Here is a 25,694-nt window from a genome sequence, read left to right on the forward strand (position 1 = left end):
TGAAGGGCATCTTGGTTCTTTCCACAGTTTGGCGACCGTGGCCATTGCTGCTATAAACATTGGGGTACAGATGGCCCTTCTTTTCATGACATCTGTATCTTTGGGGTATATACCCAGTAGTGCAATTGCAGAGTCATAGGGAAGCTCTATTTTTAATTTCTTGAGGAATCTCCACACTGTTCTCCAAAGTGGCTACACCAACTTGCATCCCCACCAACAGTGTAAGATTATTTTATGTTCATATATTTTCTCCTGTTACTAGATAATCTTTACAAAATTTATTAACAGTGGACATCAATAATCACATAAAACTATGTGCAAGTTAAAATTGAACTAAAAAAAACCCAGATAGATCTTCATCCACCCTTTATTAAATATAAGTACATGTGATATATATGTATGTATATATACATATATATATTTTTTAAGCTACCACAAAATATATTGTCACTGGCAATATAATCCTTATAATAACGTATATTTGATTCTCCTTCATTTTGAACTGGAATTTCTAACAGGAAAGAGAATTTCAAAACAACTCTGAAAATTTCTTACTAAATAATTTTCTTTGCATGTGCGTAGTTTTCATTTTGTTTGGATTTTGCTTTAAAGGACAAGTAAAGGATTTCTTAAAATTGATTGTTTTATTTTTCTGGACAAGTCAATTCAATCACCTACAAGTTTTAACTTACAGTGAGAATTGGTACTTAAAATAACATTGAGACAGAAGTATCAATTATCAGAGATTTAATTATGAACATAATTTTACTTATGAAGAAAAAAAGTAGAGTCACCTCTAAATTCTGAAGAAATAAGTAAACTGACTAGATTTAAAATTACACTGTCATAATTACTTATTAATTCATTCATAATTAACAAAAATTAACTTACCAGTTGGTCAGTAGATTTTTCTACCTTATTCTTGATTTCCTCCTTAGTCTGCTCCTCCACAGTTGGAGCCCTACTTTAAATGAAAAAGAAAGAAATGTGTATTCAGAGTATCTCCTTATAAAGAACACAATTGAATTGTAGTAGTAAAGAATCTAACAAGTGAATTTATCTGAAAGTTCGAAAGTGTAAACAATATATAGCAAGACTGATAACAGTGGTAGGTGTCATATCTTTAGGGATGCAAGTTAAAGGAAAAAAAAAAATATGCTCTGCCTTTACTGGAGAGCGCTAAACAAAAATGAAAGCAGATATAAAAAATTTTCTTGGACACAGAATATACCAAAATCATGGGAAAAAATTAACTTTATAGCACTGCTTCAATGTAAAAAAAAAAATGGGTCTTAAAAAGGCTGAGGTTTATGAAGATAATAAAGGTCTTAAAAAGGCTGAGGTTTGGAATGGATCTATCTTATGCAGATGCTTTTATTTTTTTGTTCCAGGTTTCTGGCCTTATAGTTATCCATTTTTCTAAAATGATTTTTTAAAATTGAGAAAGAATGTCATATTTAAAAATTAACTATTTTTGTAAAATAGTTCATTTGTAAATTGTTAAGTTTTGCTTCTGACATTGGTTCAAACTGTGAATATATGCAGTGTTAAACACAGAACTGAAAAACTATTTATAAAATTGCTTTTGTCTACATACAGAACCATGATATAAGAATCATAACATAAGACCATATAGGATTTATATGATCTTAATTCTATACACTAGCAGAGAAAAAACTGAGTGAGAAACAGCAATGGATCTACTCAGCATTGTGCTTTATAAAAATCATCCTATCTTATTTCACATATATGTATTTATTTCTTAGACTATCATTTACCATCCACCACGTGCCCACTGATCTTGTCAGGGAAAACTGGGACCGATAAATAGTACAGTATTTCACATGATGAAAGTTTCAATGGAAGAGATTTATACACAGAAACAGTATTTCACAAGATGGTTCTCAGTGCTCTTTAAAATGTCATGGCAAAACAAACAGAAAAAAACCACACACACACACACACACACACAAACACAAACACAAAAAAAGCCTCTTAACTGTCTTTTCATCCACTTCAAAGCTCCACTCCAAAAAGTAACACATGGAACAGTCTTGTGTTGTCAAGGAATGAAAAATACTACAGCAGTATGCTGAAGTCTCCAGGTTGTATAAGAGTATAAAAAATTGTCACATGTATACCTTTCCAGCTAACTCTGTTTCATGATCATTCACTCCTTGGCCCAACAGTTCTCAGTCCCAGATGCACACTAAAATCACCTGCGAAACTTCTGAATCATCCAGGTGTCCAGACCCTACTTTAGCACTTCTTAAGTGTGGAACGTGGGCTGCTATATTCACCATAGTTTTTTTAACAATTTTTGATATAAACCTAACTAATTCTCATTCCCTCCCCAACATTAAAATTGTTCTAATGAAGGTTACTAATGAAATCCCACTATTTATTTCAATAGCTTTGTCTTTGTTCTTCATTCTACCTGTATTTCTGCATCATTTAACATTGCCCATCATACCTTCCAACCGTCCTTGAAAACCTCTGTCATCTTCACTGCTGCTGGTTCTCCTCCTAGCCCTCCACTTCTTCTACTACTGGCTACACCTCTTCCTTATTTGTCATATTCATTCATTATTTTAAGAATATTTAAAACAAACTATGTATCCTGGTATATTAGTATAGGAAGATATACAAGCAGTCATCTATGGCGGTCATTTTATATATTAAAATGATTAAATTGATGTCCAGAGAGGTTATATAACGTGTTTTTAAGTTATACACCTAGAAAGCAGCAAAGATAGAACTAGACACAGAAATATTATTTTTCTTTTGCTATTTTGTTGCTTTTACCACCTATTGCTTACTAGGAGCTGAGGTTTTGCTATAATAATATATCCTGAAATATACATAATATATATACGAATGTTCCATTTCTTAGATTTATTTATCCATTTAAGAAAGAAAGAAGTGGGGGAAGGAACAGAGGGGAAGAATCTCAAGCAGACTGCCCGGCAACTGGGTAGCCTGACATGGGGCTCAATCCCATGACACATTAGCTGAAACCAAGAGTCAGACACGTAACTAACTGAGCCACCCAGCTGCTCCACTAATGTTCCATTTTTATCTATTTTCTTACATTTTCTAGTAAAATCAATTACATTTATGCCCACATATAAATAAATTCTCTCAGATAGGAATGAGGCCCTTCTAATTCATTATGTAACCTCCAAGTCTCTATCCCAACATCAGACATAAATTCATCAAATATTTATTGATGAATTAAAAAATAACCAAACTTCCATGAATTCTAACAGCACCCATATTTTTTTTTAATTTTAGTTTTTTCAGTGTTATAGAATTCATAGTTTATCACCACCCAGTGCTCCATGCAATACGTGCCCTCCATAACACCCACCACCAGGCTCACCCAGCCCCCCCCAAAACTCTCAGTTTGCTTCCCACGGTTTGTCTCCCCTCCAATCTTCCCCAACTCCTCTCCATCTCCGAATGTCTTCCGTGTTATTCCTTATGCTCCACAAGTAAGTGAAACCATATGATAATTGGCTCTCTCTGCTTGACTTAGTTCACTGAGCATAATCTTCTCCAGACCCATCCATGTTGATACAAAAGTTGGGTATTCATCCCTTCTGATGGAGGCATGATATCCCATTGTATATATGGACCATATCTTCTTTATCCATTCGTCTGTTGAAGTGCATCGTGGCTCTTTACACAGTTTGGTGACTGTGGCCATTGATGCTATGAACATTGGGGTACAGATGGCCCTTCTTTTCACTACATCTCTATCTTTGGGGTAAATACCCAGTAGTGCAATTGCAGGTTCATGAGATAGCCCTATTTTTAATTTCTTAAGGAATCTCCACACTGTTTTCCAAAGCAGCTGCACCAACTTGCATTTCCACCAACAGTGTATGTAATAAGATTCCTCTTTCCCCTCATCCTCTCCAACACTTGTTGCTTACTGTCTTGTTAATTTTGGCCATTCTAACTGGTGTAAAGTGGTATCTCCATGTGGTTTTGATTTGAATGTGCCTGATGGCTAATGATGATGAAGATTTTTTCATGTGTCTGTATGTCTTCTTTGGAAAAGTGTCTGTCCATGTCTTCTGCCCATTTTTTGAACTATCTGTTTTTTTGAGTATTGAGTTCGAGGAGTTCTTTATAGATCTTGGATATCAGCCCTTTGTCTGTAGTGTCATTTGAGAATATCTTCTCCATTCTGTGGGTTGCCTCTTTGTTTTGTTGACTGTTTCCTTTGCTGTGCAGAAACTTTTGATCTTGATGAAGTACCAAAAGCTCATTTTTGCATTTGTTTCCCTTGTCTTTGGAGACATGTCTTGAAAGAAATTGCTGTGGTCGATGTCAAAGAGGTTACTGCCTATGTTCTTCTCTAGGATTTTGATAAATCCCTGCCTCATGTTAAGGTCTTTTATCCATTTCAAGTTTATCTATCTGTATGGTGTAAGAGAATGGTCAAGTTTCATTCTTCTGTACATAGCTGTCCAATTTTCCTAGCACCATTTATTGAAAAGACTGTCTTTTTTCCACTGGATATTTTTTTCCTGCTTTGTCAAAGATTTGACCACAGAGTTGAGGGTCCATATCTGGGCTCTCTACTCTGTTCTACTGGTCTATGTGTCTGTTTTTGTGCCAGGACCATGCTGTCTTGGTGATCACAGCTTTGTAGTAAAGCTTGAAATCAGGCAAAGTGAAGACCCCAGTTGGGGTTTTTTTCAAAATCTCCTTAGCAATTCAGGGTCTCTTCTGGTTCCATACAAATTTTAGGATTATTCCAAGACTTTGAAAAAGGCTAGTGGAATGTTGATCGGGATGGCATGGAGAGTATAGACGGCTCTAGGAAGTGTAGACATTTTAACAATGTTTATTCTTCTGATTCATGAGCATGGAATGCTCTTTCATCTTTTTGTGTCTTCTTCTATTTCTTTCATGAGTGTTCTGTAGTTCTTGAAGTCCAGATCCTTTACCTCTTTGGTTAGGTTTATTCCCAGGTATCTTATGATTATTGGTGCTATTGTAAATGGAATTGATTCTCTAACTCTTCTGTATTTTCATTGTTAGTGTAAAAGAAAGCAACTGATTTCTGTCCATTGATTTTGTATCCTGCCACATTACTGAATTGCTGTGTGGGTTCTAGTAGTTTGGGGGTGGAGTCTTTTGGGTTTTCCATATAAAGTATCATGTCATCTGAGAAGAGAGTGAGTTTGAATTCTTTGCCAATTTGAATACCTTTTATTTCTCTTTGTTGTCTGATTGCTGTTGCTAGAACTTCTAATACTATGTTGAACAACAGTGATTAGAGTGACATCCTTATCATATTCCTGATCTCAAAGAGAAGACTGTCAGCTTTTCCCCATTGAGGATGATATCTGCTGTGGGTTTTTCATAGACAGATTTTAAGAAGTTGAGGAATGTTCCCTCTATCCCTACCTATACTTTGAAGTTTTTTAATCAGGAACAGATGCTGGATTTTGTCAAATGCCTTTTCTGCATCAATTGAGAGAACCATGTGGTTCTTCTCTCTTCTGTTATTAATTTGTTCTATCACATTGATTGACTTGCAAGTGTTGAACCACCAGTGCATCCCATGGATAAATCCTACCTGGTCATGGTGGATGATCTTTTCAATGTACTGTTGGATCCTTATTAGCTAGGATCTTGTTGAGAATCTTGGCATTGAAATTCATCAGGGATATTGGTCTGAAATTCTTCTTTTTGGTAAGGTCTTTGCCTGGTTTGGGGATCAGGGTAATACCAGCTTCATAAAAAGAATCTGGAAGTTTTCCTTCTGTTTCTATTTTTTGAAATAGGTTCAGGAGAATAGGTATTATTTCTTCTTTGACTGTCTGGTAGAATTCTCAGGGAATCCATCAGGTCCTGGGCTCTTGTATTTTGGGAGGCTTTTGATCACTGCTTCAATCTCGTTACTAGATATTGGTCTATTCAGGTTGTCAATTTCTTCCTGATTCAGTTTTGGAAGTTTATAGGTTTCCAGGAATGTATCCATTTCATCGAGGCTGCTTAAATTATTGGCATATTAACTGTTGATAATAATTTCTGATGATTGTGTCTATTGTCTTGGTGTTAGTCGTGATCTTTCCCCTTTCATTAATAATTTTATTAATTTGGGTCCTCTCTCTTTTCTTTTGGATTAGTTAGGTCAATGGTTTATCAATATTATTCTTTCAAAAAACCAGTTTCTAGTTTCGTTGATGTGTTCTACTGTATCTCTAGTTTCTATCTCATTGATCTCTAATCTTGATTATTTCCCTTCTTGTGTGTGGGGTTGCTTTAATTTGATGATTCTCCAGTTCTTTATGGTATAAAGATTTTTTAATTTTTGGATTTTTAAATTTTTTTTGAGGGAGGCTTGGATGGCTTTGTATTTCCCTCTTGGGACTGCCTTTGCCATATCCCATAGGTTTTGGACTGAAGTGTCTTCATTCTCATTGGTTTCCATGAATTGTTTTAAGTTCATCTTTGATTTCCTGGTTGATCCAAACATTCTTAAGCAGGGTAGTCTTTAGCTTCCAAGTGTTTGAATTCCTTCCATCCTTTTTCTTGCGGTAGAGTTCCAGTTTCAAACCATTGTGGTCTGAAAATATGCAGGGGCTAATCTCAATCTTTTGGTATCAGTTAAGCCCTGATTTGTGACCCAGTATGTGGTCTATTCTGGAGAAACTTTCATGTATACTTGAGAAGAATGGTTTAGGGTGGAATGTTCTGTATGTATCTATGAGGTCCAACTGGTCCAATGTGTCATTCAATGCTCTTGTGCATTTATTGATTTGCTGCTTGGATAATCTGTCTGTTAATGGGAGTGATGTGTTAAGATCCCCTACTATTAATGTATTCATATGAATATGATTCTTTATCTTGATTAACAGTTGTCTTAAGTAGTTTGCTGCTCCTGTACTGGGGGTATAAATATTTACAATTGTTAGATCTTCCTGGTGGACAGACCCTTTAAGAATGATGTAGTATCCTTCTTTATCTCTGACTATAGTCTTTAGTTTACAATCTAATTTATCTGATATAAGAATCACTACCTCAGCTTTCTTTTGAGGCCCACTGGCATGAAGGATGCTTCTCCATCCCTTCACTTTCCATCTGAATATATCATTGGGTTCCAAATGGGTCTCTTGTAGACAGCATATGGATGGGTCCTGTCGTTTTAGCCAATCTGCAACTCTGTCATTTTATGGAAGTGCTTAAGCCGTTCACATTGACAATGATTATTCAAAGATATGTTTTTAGTGACAACATGTTGCCTGTGAAGTTCTTGTTTCTATAGATTATCTCTATAAATTACTGTTCTATGACACTCTTAGGTTCTTTCCTTTTTTATAGAACCCCACCCCTTAATATTTCTTGTAGTGCCAGGTTGGTGGTAACATACTCTTTTAAACATTGATAGTCTTGGAAGCTCTTTTATCTCTCCATCCATTCTGAATGTTGACCTTGCTGGATAAAGTATTCTTGGCCACATGTTCTTGTCATTTAGTGTCCTGAATATGTCTTGCAGCCTTTTCTGGCTTGCCAGGTTTCTGTGGATAGGTCTAACCTCATTCTGATGGACCTTCCTCTGTATATAAGGATCTCTTCCCCCTAGCTGCTCTCAAAAGCTCTTGTCTAAAATTATGATTCTTTAGTCTTACAATCAAGTGCCTCGAGGTCTTTCTAGATTCATTGATCTTGGGGGGCTGTTCTTTCTACCTCTAGAGCATGAACGCTGGTTCCATTCCCCAGATTGGGAAAATTTTCCCAATTTATTCAACTATATCTTCTAGTCTCCTTTCTTTCTCTTCCCCTTAGGGATCCCAGTAATTATGATATTGGAATGTTTCATGGCATCATTTATTTCCCTAATTCTGTTTTCATAGCTTCTAAGCTGTTTGTTCCAGGCCTCCTCCTGACCCTTTTTCTCTATCAGTTTGTCCTCTAGATCACTAATTCTATCTTCTGTGTTGGTTACCCTAGCTATTAGAGTATTTAGATTAGATTGGGTCTCATGGATACCATTTTTAACTTCTTCCCGGTCGGCTTTCACTTCTGCCCTAATTGATTCTATGTTGTCACTAATGGTTTTCTCCAACCTAGCTATTGCCTGGTTAATTGTTACCCTGAATTCCCTTTCCAAAATACTGTTTATGTCCACATCCAATAGCTCTGATGGAGAGGGCACAGTCTCTGAATTTTTCCTCTGAATTTTTGTTGGGTGTTCCTCCTCCTAGTCCTTTTGGTGAGAGGAGGTTGAGGGGATGTGTAGCTAAATGTATCAACCGTGATTTAGGCAAGGTGCACCCTGGAAGGCTTCTGAGCAATTCCATCACCACCAAAAAGAAAGAAAAAAGAGAGAGAGAGAGAGACAAAAAAAAAAAAAAAAAGGAAAAGAAAAGAAAGAAAGAAAAGCCCCAGCCAGAATGGGCCCCAAAGGTAAGATTTATAAGATATAGAAACAAAAATGGATGGGCAAAAGACGGACTAAAGTAAATTATAAGAAAAAAAGGAAAAAAGAAAAAGAAAGAACCCAGCCAAAATGAACCCCAAGGGCAGGATTTATATAATACCAGAACAAAAATAAATACACAGAGGGGTGCCTGGGTGGTTCAGTGGGTTGGGGCCTCTGCCTTTGGATCAGGTCATGATCTCAGGGTCCTGGGATCAAGCCCCGCATGGTGCTCTCTGCTTCCCTTCCTCTCTGTCTGCCTCTGCCTGCTTGTGATCTCTTGTCTGTCAAATAAATAAACTTAAAAATAAATAAATAAATAAATAAATAAATACACAGAAACACTGACAGAAGAAAAAGACAGGACAGAAGAAAAATGTGGGTGAGGAAGGTTATTTTGATTCTTCGTGGGTGTATCTTGGTATCTTTGTTAAAGGACTCAACTTTCCAGAGATAAAGGAAAATAAAACTGGATTATATATAAGGGTAGTATTGACTAGGGAAAGAGGATTACCTTGAAGCTTATTCCTATATGCATAGTTAAAAAATAGAAAAAGGAAAATACAAGTATATGTATGAAAAAAGTTCAAGTTAAAAGGTTATTTTGGAATACATTGTATTAAACCTCTAGTTGTAAGGGTGAGTTGTTTAAAAAAAAAGTTAAGAACAAGAATAGTGAAAACAAAACAAAAAAAAGTTGTACCTATGAAACAGAAACAGGTTTTAGAGAAATACCGGGAGCTTAATGTATTGTTTTCCCCTAATATTGGGGTTTTACAGTTTTATGGGGACTCTGCAGTGGCTGTCTGTTCATTATTTTGGCTGGCTTTCTTGGCGGGGGTGGGGGGGGGCGCCACATTGTTTTTCAGTCAGGCTTGCTTGAGTTGAATCCTCCTGCCCCCTATCAAGGGGCTGGGCTCTGTGGAAACTGGTTTTTCAGGCTTTTGCTTTCTGGAGACTTTTGTTCTTTGGCAGCTTTTGGGGTCTTTTTGGAGGTTTCATGGAAAGCAAACTATACCCAGACCTCCGTCTCAGGGAGAAGCCTCAGTCTGCTCCCTTCTGGGTAATCCAGAACACACAGACTCCCCCTCTGTAAACTCCACTGAACCACGCAACTTCCCACAGGTAGTGCATGTCCCCAGCCACCAACTCAGGGGTTGCCAGAAGCACCCACTTGTCTCTGCACTGCCGTGCTGGTAAAACTGCAAGCGATACTGGTCCAGGGAGCCCACTTCCAGTGGCTGCCCTTGCTGGGACTGCTGTCTGGGGTTCAGACCTCAAGGTTTCATAGGTTGCTGCCTGTAGAGAGCTCCGGACCAGAGATTTCACTGAGTTCCTGGGAGTGTCCAGACTCTCAGTGGGGCCTAGAGATCACCCAGCTAGCGCCTGCAGAGAACACTCAGGTGCGGGTGGGGATCTCAGTTCCAACAACAGTCGCACAGTGAGCGCAGAGTGCAAAAGGCTGTGGTTCTAGAAAGTGCCCCACCAGACTCCCCCATGCGGGGGTGGGAGTGTGCCCCAGCCAAGCCCAAGCAGTGGTGCAAGCCTCGCAACACTGGGGGCTTCAGGACCAGGAACTGGAGGCTCTACCACTGCACTGTGTCTGGCATGGGTGGTCGCTAGCAGTGTCTGTCCTGGGACCATGGGCATAGGCCTGTACCCATGACCGCCCGACTCTACCAGTTGCCCCTTAAGATCTTTTGCTCTTTTTATGTGCTTTTAACAAGACTCCAAGTTAATGATGGCCCCCAATCATAGGGCACTTTCATATTGGGGCATTTACTTTCCAAAGGGTCACTTCTGGTGGCTCCTTCCCCCTTCTGTTTATCCTCTGATATCAGTCCAATTGTTCCCACTCTGCTTTTACCTCTCTACTGGTGTCTTCTGCACACCCCCACCCCAAGAGATCCAGAAGTGTATAATCCTACATCTCAGGCTGATTTCATGGGTGTTCAGAGTATTCTGGTAGATAATTAGCTCACTTTAGGGGACAGGTTGAAACACGGTCTCCTACTTCTCCACCATCTTGCCCCTCCTCCTAATAGCATCCATTCTAATGACCATTGAATCTATACTTTCAGCCTTGCTTTTTGACACTACTACAAATTTCTAACCATCTACTCAACAACTTATAACTTAAGATATTTTACCAACACCTCAATTTCCTCATGTCCAAAAATGATTCATCATCTGTCCTCTCTTTCTCATGCACACATTAAAATAATGTACACATATAAACCTGTCTCCCTTTTTTAGCCCCATATTAGTTAATGATACATATCTTCTTCCGGTCCTTAGAAACCCTTGAGTCATCTTTCTCTTTTGCCACTTTTTTCATATTTAAGCAGTCATGTAATTCTGTTGATTCTAGTTCTACAAATTCTTCTGTTTTCTACTCCTACCACTGCAAGACTTCATCAGCTCCTCCTGAGCTATTACTAGGTTGTATTTTGTTGTCTCTTCCTTCCCATCACCAAGAAATATTCTTTCCAAAATACAGTGTAACATTTCCTTTTTTTAAAAAAATGTCATTGGTTCTGCACAAAATAAAGCTAAACTCCTTAGAAGACAGTTGAAATCCTCCCAGTCATTTATCTTAAGTACTTTTTCTTGTTGTTTCCTCCCATTTCTACATACATCAAAATGCTCCTTATCCTTTCTTTAATGTTCAGTTCAAGTGTCATCTGGTGGAAACCTACTCAACCCCAGTCAATCATTATTGTTCCTTTCTACATATAACCATGCATCATGCATGCACTTTGCCTAAAAATATAACTTTTTATATATTTTCCTACTACACTTTAATTCTAAGTACCCAAAATTTTGTCTGTCTTTATTCTCTAAGTACCAAGGAGGTACTTTACATTACAAGCATTATAGTAAATCCTCATAAAATAAATTAATAGATCACATTAATCTATTTGGCGAGAATGTCCACATGTAGCAAGCTGTAGTACATTTCTCAACTCTTAACTCTTTAGACAGAGTGTGGCCCTTAAGAGAAATTTTCTGTAATTAGATTTCACGCAGTCTATATACCCCCCTAATCAAAATCACTAAATTACCTCCAAACATAAGGGTATCTCAATCACACTAGCTTCCCAAAGTTATGTGGAAAGAACAAATGTTGTATTTTCAAAATGCAACAAATGTGGTTGGTTTTCTCACCCTATCACTTACTTACCTTGTAAAAAACTCTTCTGATAGAGAATCCATGCTCCACAATGTTGTTTTGCAGAAGTCTTATTCCAATGCTTGCAGACTTTTACTACTGATGCTTAAAGCTGTAAGAAAAGTATATTTTTAGTGGGAAGGTAAAAGGATTACATTCTTTTTCCCTACAATAAAAATATACATGATAATTGAAGAAAATTTTAAAAGAGGTATAAAAGAAAATGAAAATTACATCCAAATATAAGTCACCGTCTACACTTCAATATGCTCTGTCCAAGCATAAGTATATTTTACAAATTTGTAAGCACACTGAATAAACAATGTTCTACAATTTTCACCACTGAACACTGTATCAAAAGCATTTTGTTATTTTACACCCCTACTTTGTATTCTCACCCTATCAACACAAAAATGTATCAACACAACAACTGGTTGACTGGGGTTTCCTAGAACATTACTTTATAGATGGACATTTAGTCTGTTTCCTATTTTTTCATTAATTAATTTTGTGATAAAACTTACCATCCATAAGCCTTTTCTGTATTTATGATTATTTGCTTACAAGAAATTCTCAGAAGCAAAATTTCTGTAATTTCTACAAGAAATTCTCAAAAGTAGAATTTCTCAATCAAAAGACACAAATATTTTAAGTCTCAGTGCATATTGCTAAATGGCTTCCCAAAAGGTTCATACTAATTTATTTTCTAGAGTGTATGAGTTCCTATTTAACACAATCTTCAATAACACTAATTGTTCTGTTTTCTTTTAGTCTAAAAGTTAACAGTCACTTTCCCCCAATAGATGTGATTCGGTATCTTCATAAAATAGGAAAGGTAGAATGTATACTTTCTGGTTCAAATATCAATGAACACTGTGGATGTTTCCTCAAAAAGTAAAAAAGCCTGCTGGGCGCCTGGGTGGTTCAGTGGGTTAAGCCGCTGCCTTCGGCTCGGGTCGTGATCTCAAGGTCCTGGGATCGAGTCCCACATTGGGCTCTCTGCTCGGCGGGGAGCCTGCTTCCTCCTCTCTCTCTCTGCCTGCCTCTCTGCCTACTTGTGATCTGTGTCAAATTAATAAATAAAATCTTTAAAAACAAAACAAAACAAAAGCCTGCAGCAACACACACAAAAAAAAAACAAAAAGAAAAGAGTGTCCATTAGAATATCTATTTATATAGCTCTCTACTTAACTGTCCCAAAAACAATTCTTCTAAAATTAGTCCATTTAGTCCCTGATGTTTATAGCTGCACAATATACAATAGCCAAATTATGGAAGAGCCCAAATGTGCATCCATAGATGAATGGGTAAAGATGTGGTACACATGTATGCAACAGAGTATTATTCAGCCATAAAAGAGAATGAATCTTGCCATTTGCCATGACATGGATGGAGCTACAGAGTATAAAGCTAAGAAAAATGACCAGAGAAAAGCAAATACTATAAGATTTCACTCATATGTGGAATTTAAGAAACAAATGAGTGAAGGAAAAAAGAAAGAGACAAACCAAGGAACAGACTCTTAAATAGGTAACTGATGGTTACCAGAAGGGGGAGAGGGGTAGAGGATAGGTTAAATAAGTGATGGAGATTAAGAAGTGCACTTCTGGTGATGAGCACCAGGCAATATATAGAATTGTTGAGACCCTGTACTGTACACCTGACATGGATATAACACTGTATGCTAACTAACAGGAATTAAAATAAAAACAACAAAAAAAGAAACATATCTTAATGAAAGATGTTACTGGGAAGAAGGTATATACACAGTGTAGTTTTGGCTTCTCCCGTATGCTTCTATATATAACTTTGTATATTCTTCTATCATAATGAAGGATTTTTTTTTTAAAGATTAAGAACAGTGTAGTTTCAGTAAGTTGAACACACTATTCTCATATGCTTCAACACATAAGTTTACAAACATATAATGAAAGAAGATGTTACTTAAAAGAAGGTATATACTACAGTGTGATTTCAAAGGGTTAAGGTTAAAACTCATTTGTTTCTACACATAAGCTTATATTTATATCTCAAAAAAATTAAATTAAATTAATTACATTTGTTCTGTATTTTTTGAAAATTCAAGCCTCCAGACTCCATTGTTTCCTGTTAGGCTGATTTCCCTTTCTAATCCCTTTGTCTGAACATCAGGAAGTATTAGAGCAAACATGTGAAACTACTGTTCAGTATTCTGGGACAGAGAAAGAAATGATGAAGAAAAAGAAAAGAAAGTAATAGCAACAGCACAAAGAAACCAGACCTAGAGTGCCTTGCTGCCAAGCCCAAGACTAGAAAAAATTTCCCATTTCTTGCCTCTAAACCACTTATTTATCCTAATAACTAGATAGCCAGTTTCTCTAATAGCATAGCCCTAAGTTAGATTGTAGAGCTTTCAGAGGCCCATTATTAAAAACGCAATTCAGCATAGGTAATTCCTAAATCAAGAAAACATGTTCTACAAGATCATTCCCAAGTCACTTATTAAGAATTCAGATTGCATTTACTCAAAGAAACACTATTTTACCTGATACTGACTCTCCCTAAATGCCAGAAAAGACAAGACATAGAAAAGAAGTATCAGCAGGACCTGACCCCTCATAAGCCTTGAGGTCTGAGCATCCTGTCATTAGTGAACTGGCAACTCAGTGCCTGGCTAAAAGAAGTCCCAAATTGGTATTCCTAATTATGATATTGCCTGTACCTATATTCTATGTTTGACTTACACCAGCTCTAAAGTACACAGATAAGTCCTGAAAGACAAGGGTAACTCTCCAACAATTCAATGGATACTTCTTAATCAAAACACAAATAAGCAACATAAGTCAATCAGAGAAAGACAATTATCATATGATCTCTCTGATATGAGGAATTTGAGGCAGGATGGGGGGTCCTGGGAGGCAAGAAGGGAAAAAATTAAACGAGATAGGACCACGGAGGGAGACAAACCATAAGAAACTCTTAATCTCAGGAAACAAACTAAGGGTTGCTGGGGTGGGGAGGGATAGGGTGGCTGGATTATGGACATTGGGGTGGGTATGTACTATGGTGAGTGCTGTGAATTGTATAAGACTGATGATTCATAGACCTACACCCCTGAAGCAAATAATACATGTTAATAAACAAACAAACAAACCACAAACATTTACACACACACACACACACACACACACACACACTTCTATCTAAATTTCCTCATCTACTAACAAGTATTGACGAGGTTGTGGAAAAAAAGGAACCCTCATACACTCTTGGTGGGAACAGAAATTGGTACAGCCCCTGTGGAAAAAAGTATGGAGGTTCCTAAAAATATTAAAAACAGAAATACCATATGATCCAATAATTCTATTAAGTACCCAAAGAAAATGAAAACACTAATTTAAAGAGATGCCCCTATTTATTGAAGCATTATTTACCATAGCCAAGATATGGAAGCAACCCAAGTGTCTGTCAATAGATGAATGGATGAGGAAGATATAGTATATATACATACACATAATACAATGAAATATTACTTCATAATAAAAAAGGATGAGATCCTGCCATTTGTTAACAAGATATGTGGCTCTAGAAGTATTCTGCTAAATGAAATAAGTCAGACTGAGCAAGACAAATACCTAAAAACAAAACAAATGAATAAACAAACATAAAGCAGTATCAGACCTATAATTACAGAGAAGCGATGGTTGCCAGAGGAAAAGGGGTTGGGACACAGGGAAAATGAGTAGAGGAGTAGGAGATACAGGCTTCCAGTTATGAAATGAGTAAGTCACGAGAATAAAAGGCACAATATAGGAACACAGTCAATAATACTATAATGATGTACAGTGACAGATGGTAGCTACACTTGTAGTGAGCATAGCATAACCTATAGAAATGATGAATCACTGTGCTGTACACTTGTACACTGGAAATTAATGTAACATTGTATGTCAACACTTTTAAAAAGTTTAAAAAAATACATTTCTTCATTTAAACACCTCTTAGCTTCTCCTCCATCCCTAACAAAGTTATGTCTTGCCATCAGGATAACTCATCTATGCAGAATCCAGTTCTCCTAGGTAAATTATTTTATAGTTTCTCTTATTTTCAAAAACTCAATAAGCAGAATCCTATAACTATTTACATTTGCATTCCCTGTTCAATACCAGCGAAAGATACAATCTAATGTTAATAATGAAGCAGAGCGATGTTATTCTTTCACATTAAATCAGCTCTACTTCATCTCTTCAATAAAGCTGTATAGAAAAGTACATAGATTTAAGAATTCTAGGATTGTGATCACACTGTTTTTCTTTTATGTTTTCTATAACCTCCCAGCTTGTATTAATAAAAAGTAAGTCAGGCAGTATCTCACACACAGCATTTCTAAACACACATGCTTTTTCTAAACAAAGTAATCGCCTCATTTCCAGAATTTAAAAGCCCAGACACAGATACCTCTCACTCTGATAAGCTTTCCTTCAGCCAGTTGTTTACACAGGTCAAAGGGAGCCTGAAAAGGGAGGAAAATTCTCAGGCAATAAGGTAGAGAAGGCCTCTAGTAAGCTATTCAGTGTTCAGCTTGAAAAAGAAAAGGGCATATTAAAAAATCAGAAGATATTTGGATCCCAAATTAAGAGTTAAGAAAAGCTAATGGCTTTTTCAATCTGCTTAGAAATACAACCTGAGCTGAATCTCTGTGATGAAAGGTTTTTCAGGAGAGTATCAGCAACCCCATCATTTCCCAGGAGCTAAGCAGATCATGTGTGGCACAGCCCACTGCAAACAGCAGCAGGGACAACAGCAGCACTTTACAGCCTCTGTGGGGAAGGAAGGTGTCAGTGCCTAGCAACGGAAAGGAAGCAGCCAGCCTGAAACGTTAACACTGTGCTTCTAAAATAATCCAGAGTGATCATCATTCTAGAAGAGGCTAAAGGAAACCTTTAAAGTAAGAGTTAACATAGGAGAAAGGATGGATCTGGTTTCCCGTGGGGTATTAAATTTTTATAAAGATATTATTTATTTACTTGACAGAGAGAGAGAAACAGAGGTAGAAGCAGACTCCCCACTGAGCAGGGAGCCCATTGTGGGGCTTGATCCTAGGAACCTGGGATCATGACCTGAGCCCAAGGCAGACGTTCAACTGACTGAGTCACCCAGGCACCCCAGTTTATAGCACACCTTTGTCCACCAAGTAAAATGATTTTATCCAGGGGTTATTCTACTGGTTGAAAAATAAGGTATTACCATCTGTATCTTTACAACAGTAAGAAGCCTTTCTTATTGCTCCCCCTGAGCTCCTAGCTCTCCCACTTTCCCTCTTATCTCCTGAAATTAGAGCAAACTTTTTTTTTTTTTAATGGCAAAGGATTTTCCCATTTTTAAAGTGCTTATTCAATCAGAGAGGACACAGCTTTTGCTTACAATTGTTTAATCATTCGTTCAAATGTTTACTTTGTAGCACTCTTGTCATCTCCCCAAACAGTTTATGAACACACTTTTTTAAATCCACTCAAGTGCTCATCTTAATCATCCAATCACCCAATCAAGTGATCAAGTTAGGGGCCAAACAAGTTCATGTTTCAATGTGTGAGTAGATATCCTATGAATTCGCTACCCTTCTGGCCCTTACAGATCACACAATACCAGACAGAAAAGGGGAGTAACAAGTGTGCAAAAACAGTAAAAATAAAACTCACTTTTCTCAATGCCATTAGCTTAAAAACAAAATAATATACTTGGTATTTTTCAGAAAAGAAATTCAGTTATGAGAACTTATTCCCACTTATGCCCACTAAATCAGGGTTCCTCAATCTTGGCACTATTTACATTTTAGGTTGGATGGGTTTTTGTTATGGGAAGATGTACTATGCATTTTTTAGGATATTTAGGAGCACCTCTGCCTTCTACCTAACAGATGTCAGTAGCAAACCTATCCCACCTCTCGGCTCCATTGTGAAAAGCAAAAACGTCTCCAAACTCTGCCAAATGTGTCCTGGGGGACAAAACACCCCAGTTGAAAACCACCTAACTGATTAAAAGTGACAAGATTAAGTAAATACATAACAGATTGCTCTGAGGAAGAGCAGTAAGACTATCTGGGATTTATGCAGCATGTACAAATACAAGCAAATCTTTGTCTACAAGAAAGAAATGACATAAAATATCTTATTTAGATTTCATCAAGGTCAAAAGTTGAGAGATTGCATAGCACTGGTAGTTTAGAGCAAAGAAACACTGGAGTCAGTCTGCAAGGATATATAGAACTGCTCTGACACACCTTGGCTGTGCAAATTTGTTTGAAACTAATCAACATCTGTGCTTCAGTTTCCTCATCTGAAAAACAGGGAGAAAGGTGGTCCCAGCTTCACAAGTTATCAAGATTAAATGTTTAAAACATAGAACAGTACCTAGGACACAGTAAGCACTATATAAATGTTACTATCATTATCACCATCATCAAATCTTGTTTAAATTTGTAGCACAATCAGTTTACTTTTCTTCCAATTCTCCAATTGCTATTATGGAGAGGAATGATAATAATGAGCTTAAGAATTAGGACAAAAAAACCACATTTATCAAATATATCCCACATGGCATAAAATGGCAGCTACTATGCACATTTGGCACCTTGCATTTTTCACATCAGGACACATATATATCTCCAACATGGCATGATATGCCATTTTACCAGACAACTATTGATAAACACTTCCTCTTAATTTCTCCTTTTTTCCTTTTGTTATTACTAACAATGCTGTAATAAACAACCTTGAACACGCAACTTGGTAAAATTTTTATAGCCATTTTCAAAAGCTAGATTTACTAAATCAGCACTGAATTAAGTACACTTAATATAAGTTCATGGGTCTATTAGCAAAACAGACTCCGATAATGCTTCTTAACACTTCTGCTAGATTTTTTTTTTTAAAGATTTTATTTATTTATTTGTCAGAAAGAGAGAGAGAGACTACACAAGCAGGCAGAGGCAGGCAGAGGTGGAGAGAGAAGCAGGCTCTCTGCCAAACAAGGATCCTGATGTGGAACTCGATCCCAGAACCCTGGGATCATGACTTGAGCAGAGGGCAGCAGCTTAACCCACTGAGCCACCCAGGCGTCCCCACTTCTGCTATACTTTATCAAAAGAATTCTAAATTCCTTGAAGCTGAGATGTGAGATGTTTTGATCTGTATGGGCAGTAATTTTTCAAGGCTTTAAAAAAATATGAGAAGGACACTTTCTAGGAGTAAACATAGACATTTGCGATGGGAGTGCCTTAAAACCAACACTTTTACTATTATTGATCTGATGATGTCTGCTAGGCAAGCAGCAACAGCCATTCCTATGGCTTTTTTTTTTTTTTTTTAAGATTTTATTCATTCATTTGACACAGAGAGAGATATCACAAGTAGGTAGAGCAGCAGGCTCCCCACTGAGCAGAGAGCCCAATGCAGGGCTGGATCCCAGGACCCCGAGATTATGACCTGAACCCCTAAGCTGAAGAGAAAGGCCCAACCTACTGAGCCACTCAGGTGCCCCTCCTGTGGCTTTTAAAGTCATAAAGTAGGTGCTCTGTGGCTTTAACACTCCAAAAGTCTTAATTTCTCAAGTGTGAGCTCCAAGTAGACTAGAATAGCTAGGACCATTCATTCAAGTTAGACTCAGATTATACGATTATTTTGTTACTAGCTGTGTTTAGAGTGAACAAAATATATGGATTATTTGGTTTTCTAATTTTCCATTAATTTCTTCCATTTTTACATTTGTTCAACAATGTACCTAGACACAGGCAGCCAAACATTATTTTACCCCTAAGAAAAAATGATTTTCTTAGGCAAACTTCAGGAATGATGGATGATGGTTGGAAAATCTTTATAAAAGTTATGAGAAACTGAAGATCCTTCCTGCCCCCAAAAGATCAGGGCATTCACTATCTCAGCTCTTGTCATTTTGCAAAAATCATTATTAACCCTGTCTGGCTGCTGGTCAGAAAACAAGAACCCTGCAATGTATACACAGTATCCCTTATAAATCTGCCAAAATAGGACATATCTTTGCCAAAATTAGCTTGTCAGAAGTGGGTTTTTAATTCTCTTCAGATCTAGCCAGTCAGTTACTTCTGGACTTTCACAACAAACCTATAGAATATATCTTAATTTGTTTTCAGTATTTGGAATGTACCTACAATGAATATGCACAGGTTAGGACTTACCTAGAAAAAAAATCCAGGTATTAAAATACCCATCAGTTTCAGTTTATTTATAGGTAGCACTGCCAAAACCACACTGTTCAGAAATGTAGCTAGAAACCATTCAAAGGAGTACATGTTACCAGTAAGCAAATTTTCAAAGTGGAATATTTTCAGTAATGTTGTTACTGTTGTTAGACAATAATGAAAAAAAGAAAAGAAAAGAAAAGGAAACAAGACAGAATGTTGAGAAATGACAAAGGTAGAGATGATAATCAAGAAGGAAGTGGAGGGGACACCTGGGTGGCTCAGTGGGTTAAGCTGCTGCCTTTGGCTCAGGTCCTGATCTCAGGGCCCTGGGATCAAGTCCCACATTGGGCTCCTTGCTCAGCAGGGAGCCTGCCTCTCTCTCTGCCTCTGCCTGCCTCTCTGCCTGCTTGTGTGCTTTCTCTTTCTCTCTTTCTGACAAACAAATAAATAAAATCTTTAAAAAAAAAAAAAAAAGAAGAAGAAGAAGGAAGTGGAGGACACAATATGCACTTGACTTGCAACACCAATGACAAAGCCTACAATACCCAAATCCAAACTGCTCTACCAATGTAAGAACACTGATGGGCTCCCATTATCTCAGAAAGAAATATGTTTGTAAGAAAGATTTAGTTGAGAAGGTAGGTCAAACTTTTGGTTATGAAGAGTTTTATGTCATAAAATTAATTGGGTATATATGCTTTTATTTCATCAAAAATAAGATTAATCTTCATCAGCTTCGATGTGTGTAGCCAGCCCTAGGCTGAGTACTTATGTACAGTGAATTCACATTTGTGTGAATACCCAACTCCAAAATATAAACATTACTGTAATCCATTCTTAAAAGTAAGAAATTGAGGGTTAGAGAGTTCATATTGCTAATAAATTAATAAAAGCAGAAACTCAGGCCCAAGTTCACCAACGACAAATTCCATGTTCTTTCCACTATGTCTCATTAAGTGCAGTATGTAACTTTATATAAGCATGGTGTTCAATTATGAGCTGAACTAAATAATGTGCATGAAGACTAATACTCAAAACTATTTACATGGTCTTACTGGTTAGTAAATGATGCTGCAAAGATAAAACATATTAACATTTCATAATACACTATTCTTGTCAGTTTTTTCTAAGAGAATCCATTTGTTCAACAAAACAATTCAGAAAAATGCCAGGTACTACATGTGGCACTGAAATGAACAATAATTATTGAATGTCTTAATGCTCTGTTAAGGTTAATGATTTTGGAAAAGTCTCTAAATTGTTTTGATCACATGTATCTAAAGCAATAAATCTAGGAATACACTGAAAATATATGAATAGAAGCTCATTTATGAATTATATGCAGGTATTACTGTAATATAAAACAAAGAATGAGATTTAAAAAAGTAAAATATTTGAATATTTGCTCCCATACTCTGACAGCTTCACATATCCCAAGGCGTGCATATTCCACTTTGGAAAGTGGAGAACGACTTCACATTTTACTTCAAGAAGCAGTTATCTACCCCTTCCATGAACTTAATAGTATCTACTTTCTGAAAGACTAGAAGTTTTAAAATGGCATATGCAAAGGACTTTCCTCTGTTCAAAGTAGGTCTTCAATACTAGTTATAATTAAAAATGATTACTGTACCTATTTTCAAATAAAATTATATCACTTATCTTTATCTAAAAAACTGGATTCAGAAACAATTGATAATAGTTGTGTTTAAAAAAAAAAAAAAAGGCAACCTTCTGCTACTAGGATATTTAAGATGTAAAAATGGGGCAAAAAAACACTATTATCCAAACCATGTATTCAGACTAAAACTGAATTCTGTAAAATGTACAGAAAAAAAAAATCAGGGATTGTTTGAAAAGTGAAAAAGTTAATTTTACGGTTTGGCAAATCATTTAAAGATTCAGCTGAATTTTAATAGTTGATTGGGAAAAGAAACAGAAAGAATAAATGAAAGGAGGATAATTCGGACTTACTTAATAAGCCTTCACCTTTGTGTTGAATGAAACATTTCTGAAAAATGAGAGCTGAAATTCTATAGACTTTGTTTTCTGGCTCGGCATAAAGGGCAAAATTGATTTAATATTAATATTTGAATTGTTTTAACCACAGTAAGACAAGGTATCTAAATAACCCCATGCCTAGACCTCTGCCAATTTTCTACCACTAGATTTCTTTGCCTTGAATTTTGAGAACCTGGGCCAATAGAACTTTTGTTCTACCTGCTGTTTATTCCTACAATCCCCTACTTTATATCTGGCCTCATGTCCCCACTGAATAGAAGCCCCCCAAAGTCAGGAATTTTCTTTTTCTTTTTTTTTTTTAATCCTTCTGTTTTATCCCCACTGCCTACATCAGCATCTGGCAAACTTTAAGCATTCATTACTCATTTAGAGAATGAAACTATCCATCCTTCTGCACATGGCAAGTCCTCTGAAGGACTCTGCCAATCTAGAGTTCTCCTTTAGAGGAGGCCAAAAGTAGCCCACATATTATTTTAAGACTGATCACCGCAGATAATGACAGAATAAAGACATGACCTCTATCTTCCGGCAATTACTTCTCCATGTTCTTTGTTGGTTCCTCTAAATATTTAAGTACCCTATGGTTCAGTGTTTTTTATCCATACTCACCCTTGATAATTTAGGCTCAAGGCTTTAAATTTTTATCTTCAGTCTTATCCTTTCTGTTAACATTAAATAATATATTCAACAGCCCATTCGGCATCTCCTGGATGTCTAGTAGCAACATACCTGAAACTGAGCTCTATATAGTACCCTCTACCTACAAAATGGCTGAAGTAGCCTCTCAGCCAAGTCAGGTCTAGATCAGACAACTGCAGTCAAACCCACAGAAATAAATGCTTATGGTTTTCACCACTGAGTCTGAGGTGATTTGCTATGAACAGTATGATTATATACTGAACAGTATGCTATACTATCTAAAATTCCAACACTCTATCCTGATTGATACCTCCAATCCCTCTTTTTGTTTCTCCACAGCACTTACTACTACTTTCATATATTTTACTTAATAGGTCTTATTTGTTGTCTATATCTCACATTAAAATAAAAGGTCTAGTTGGGTAGAAATTGTTGTCTGTTTGATTCACTATTATAACCCCAGCACACAGAAATGTACTCACCACTCAAGCACTCATTAAATGTATGTGGGTGAACCAACAATCAGCTCTGTGTTCACACCTCTGGTATAATTCTCATATTACAACATTTAGTATTCTATACACTCTGCACTTCTGTCAAAAATTTGTATCTTCATTCAATCTGACTTATCTAACAGAACTTAAGCCCTGGCATGACATAATAAAAATTTCCATTTTACTCTTCAGTACTGAAGACAAGTTAAGTTTTTCCAAAAGAAATAAAGGAGCTAGACAGCCCTAATATTGAGTTGTAGAATCCTAACCACGTTATTTTTTAAATCCCTTTAATGTGTTTCTAGAATTACAAATTAAGGAAAGTATCTCTGCAAATATAAAGGACAGCAATAAAAATTTATGGAGAAAAGGAATTTTAGGCCAAACTTTAAGATACTGATTGATATTCTGCCCTAAAAAATATCATGTGTTCCTAAAACTAACCTATTTCTCCCAACAGCACTTATTCTGGTTTGTCTAACAGAATCTAGCTCTTTGAATATGAAGGAATATTAGTATTTTTTAAAAATTGTATCCAATTGGTTAAACTAATTTAACTTTTCTTTTTAAATGAAATACAGATGCTCACCTTAGCTACTGTGTCTTAAAATCTGTGGGCATGAAATAAATGTTCTTTATAAAATATACATATAGTATATAAATACTCTTAAGCCTAAAACTTTTAAAAACTATAAAAAGAATAAAGGAAGAATCTGTTATGGATGGAATTAATAAATATAAAAGTAAAATTAATGATTCTGACAAAAAGAAAAACAATAAAAAAATCAGAGCTGGTTCTTAAAAAGCTGAATGCAAGAGACAAACCCCTAGAAAGCCCAAATAAGAAAAAATACAAATAACATTACAATGAAAAAGGAAATTTAAAACTACAATGAAGAGATTAAGAGAATTACCAGAATCTTGAAGAACTTTCTATCAAAACATCTATAAATCTAGAGAAATAGTTGCTATGCTAAAATAAAGTTCTATTTCCAAACTTAACACAAGAAAAGATAGAAAAAAGTTATCAGACCTATAGTCATTTTACAAATCTAAGTATTTTCTAAAGATCTAACATTAAATAAGGTATCAAGCTTCATTTTTATAGGCCAGTTGTATACAATCTACAAGGATCAGATGATTCCAAAGTGATACTCATTCTATAGCATAGAAAATAGAAAAGCTTCTGATTCATTTTTCAAAAGTAACAAATTCCAAAAGAATTTAAAAAATTAATAAAAAATTTCAAATATAAAATCCTAAATAACATATTTGCAGCATAGCAAATCCAAAGCTTGTTACTATTACCTGTATGACCTTGGGCAAATTATTTCACCTCTCCTTAGCTTTTTCACCTGTAAAAAACGGAGATGGTAATAGTACCTAATGCAGGAAGTTGTTATGAAGAGTAATTAGTAAGTATAAAATTCTTAGAATACCACTTGGCATATAATAAATGCTCAGTAAGTGAGCATTTAATAAGAACAAAACAGCAACACAATACATTGCATTATCATGTTAAACTGGAAAATGAGATCTCTAAACAAATATTTGACAATTTTTTTAAGTAGACATTCTGGAAAATCTTTAAATAAAACAGGTATAAAAGGCAATCTCCTAAACATTTGAAAGTCTATTTACTACAAGCCAATAGCACAAATTATACTAAGTGTTAAAATACTGGCCATTCCCGCTCAACGAATAAAGACTAAGATGTTCAATATCACCAGAATTATTCCATTTTTTTGGTGTACATTAATGAAATGAAGACAGCAAATACTGGAAGAGATGAAATTATTATTTGCAGATGAGAGCTAGAAAGTCTAAGAAAGTAAGCAAAACTCTATTAAAATTAATAAGAGATTTTAGTTAGAGTCTGGATAAAAGATGTATCAAAAATCAGGTGTTTTTTTTTTTACAGTAGTAGTAAATTAAAATTTTAAAGGAGAAAAAGAGAGCCCAGTCACATTAACAAAAATTATATAATGCCCTGGAAGAAACTTAATACAACACTATATGATAAACTATATAAAATTTCACTGAATATAAACCACAACATGAATACTATTAACTACCTCAGCAATATCTGTATCTTCTCAATCACCCAAAGTAGAAACTTGAATTCCCATCCTTCACATCTGAAGTAAGAGTCACTAAGTCCTGCCAATTTCACCTCATATATATTTTTCGTATTTGTTACCTCCTTGTTATTTCCACTTCAATTACCCTGGTAATCCTTTGGAAAGACTGCAGCAAATTAAACATTCTCCTTACTTCTAACTTTATCCATCTCAAAATCATAGCCCACCCAGCTGCAAGAGTAATCAACCTAAAGCACAAGCCTAACTATATTAGGCCCCATTTAAAAACTAGAAATAAAAACAAACAAACAAACAAAAAACTAAAAATCACCACTGAATTCAGGATCAAGCTTCATCCCCTCTTCCTCCTTCCCCCTTTTTGGGTGCCTAAAATAAGGCTCTGTGTTTCTCACATTAGAAAATGTATTTCTGCCTAAATACATGGAGGGCTTCTCACAGCTACTATCATTGTACATCCTACTAAACTTCCAACATCAATTTTTAAAGATTTTTTGATAAAGACATTATGTTATGTTAAAATGAATATTTTACAGAAGAGAAAACAAAATTTATATAACTGCTTAAGTTAAAATGCAGGATTTAAAGGAAAGATGGCATTTACAACTAGCAGATTTGACCTTTTCCC

The 25,694-nt window shown here is 36.0% G+C and overlaps 1 protein-coding gene across 10 annotated transcripts in view; it reads right to left on the reverse strand.

Moving 5' to 3' along the window:
* DZIP3 (DAZ interacting zinc finger protein 3) overlaps positions 1–25,694 on the reverse strand; it is a 109,234-nt gene that overhangs the window by 81,734 nt on the left and 1,806 nt on the right. For 6 of the 10 annotated variants that reach the window (XM_059392009.1, XM_059392019.1, XM_059392018.1 and 3 more), the window contains exons 2-3: positions 11,628–11,727; positions 892–964 (exon numbers count right to left, since the gene is read on the reverse strand). In XM_059392009.1, coding sequence (XP_059247992.1) covers positions 892–964; positions 11,628–11,659 — 105 coding nt within the window. In that variant the 5' untranslated portion in view covers positions 11,660–11,727. Of the gene's footprint in view, positions 1–891; positions 965–11,627; positions 11,728–24,275; positions 24,323–25,694 lie in introns of all 10 variants that reach the window. The other 4 variants (XM_059392010.1, XM_059392011.1, XM_059392012.1 and 1 more) reach the window with 2 other exon arrangements.

Source organism: Mustela nigripes, chromosome 2 (assembly GCF_022355385.1).
Source record: "Mustela nigripes isolate SB6536 chromosome 2, MUSNIG.SB6536, whole genome shotgun sequence".
In the NCBI taxonomy this organism is placed as follows: domain Eukaryota; kingdom Metazoa; phylum Chordata; class Mammalia; order Carnivora; family Mustelidae; genus Mustela; species Mustela nigripes.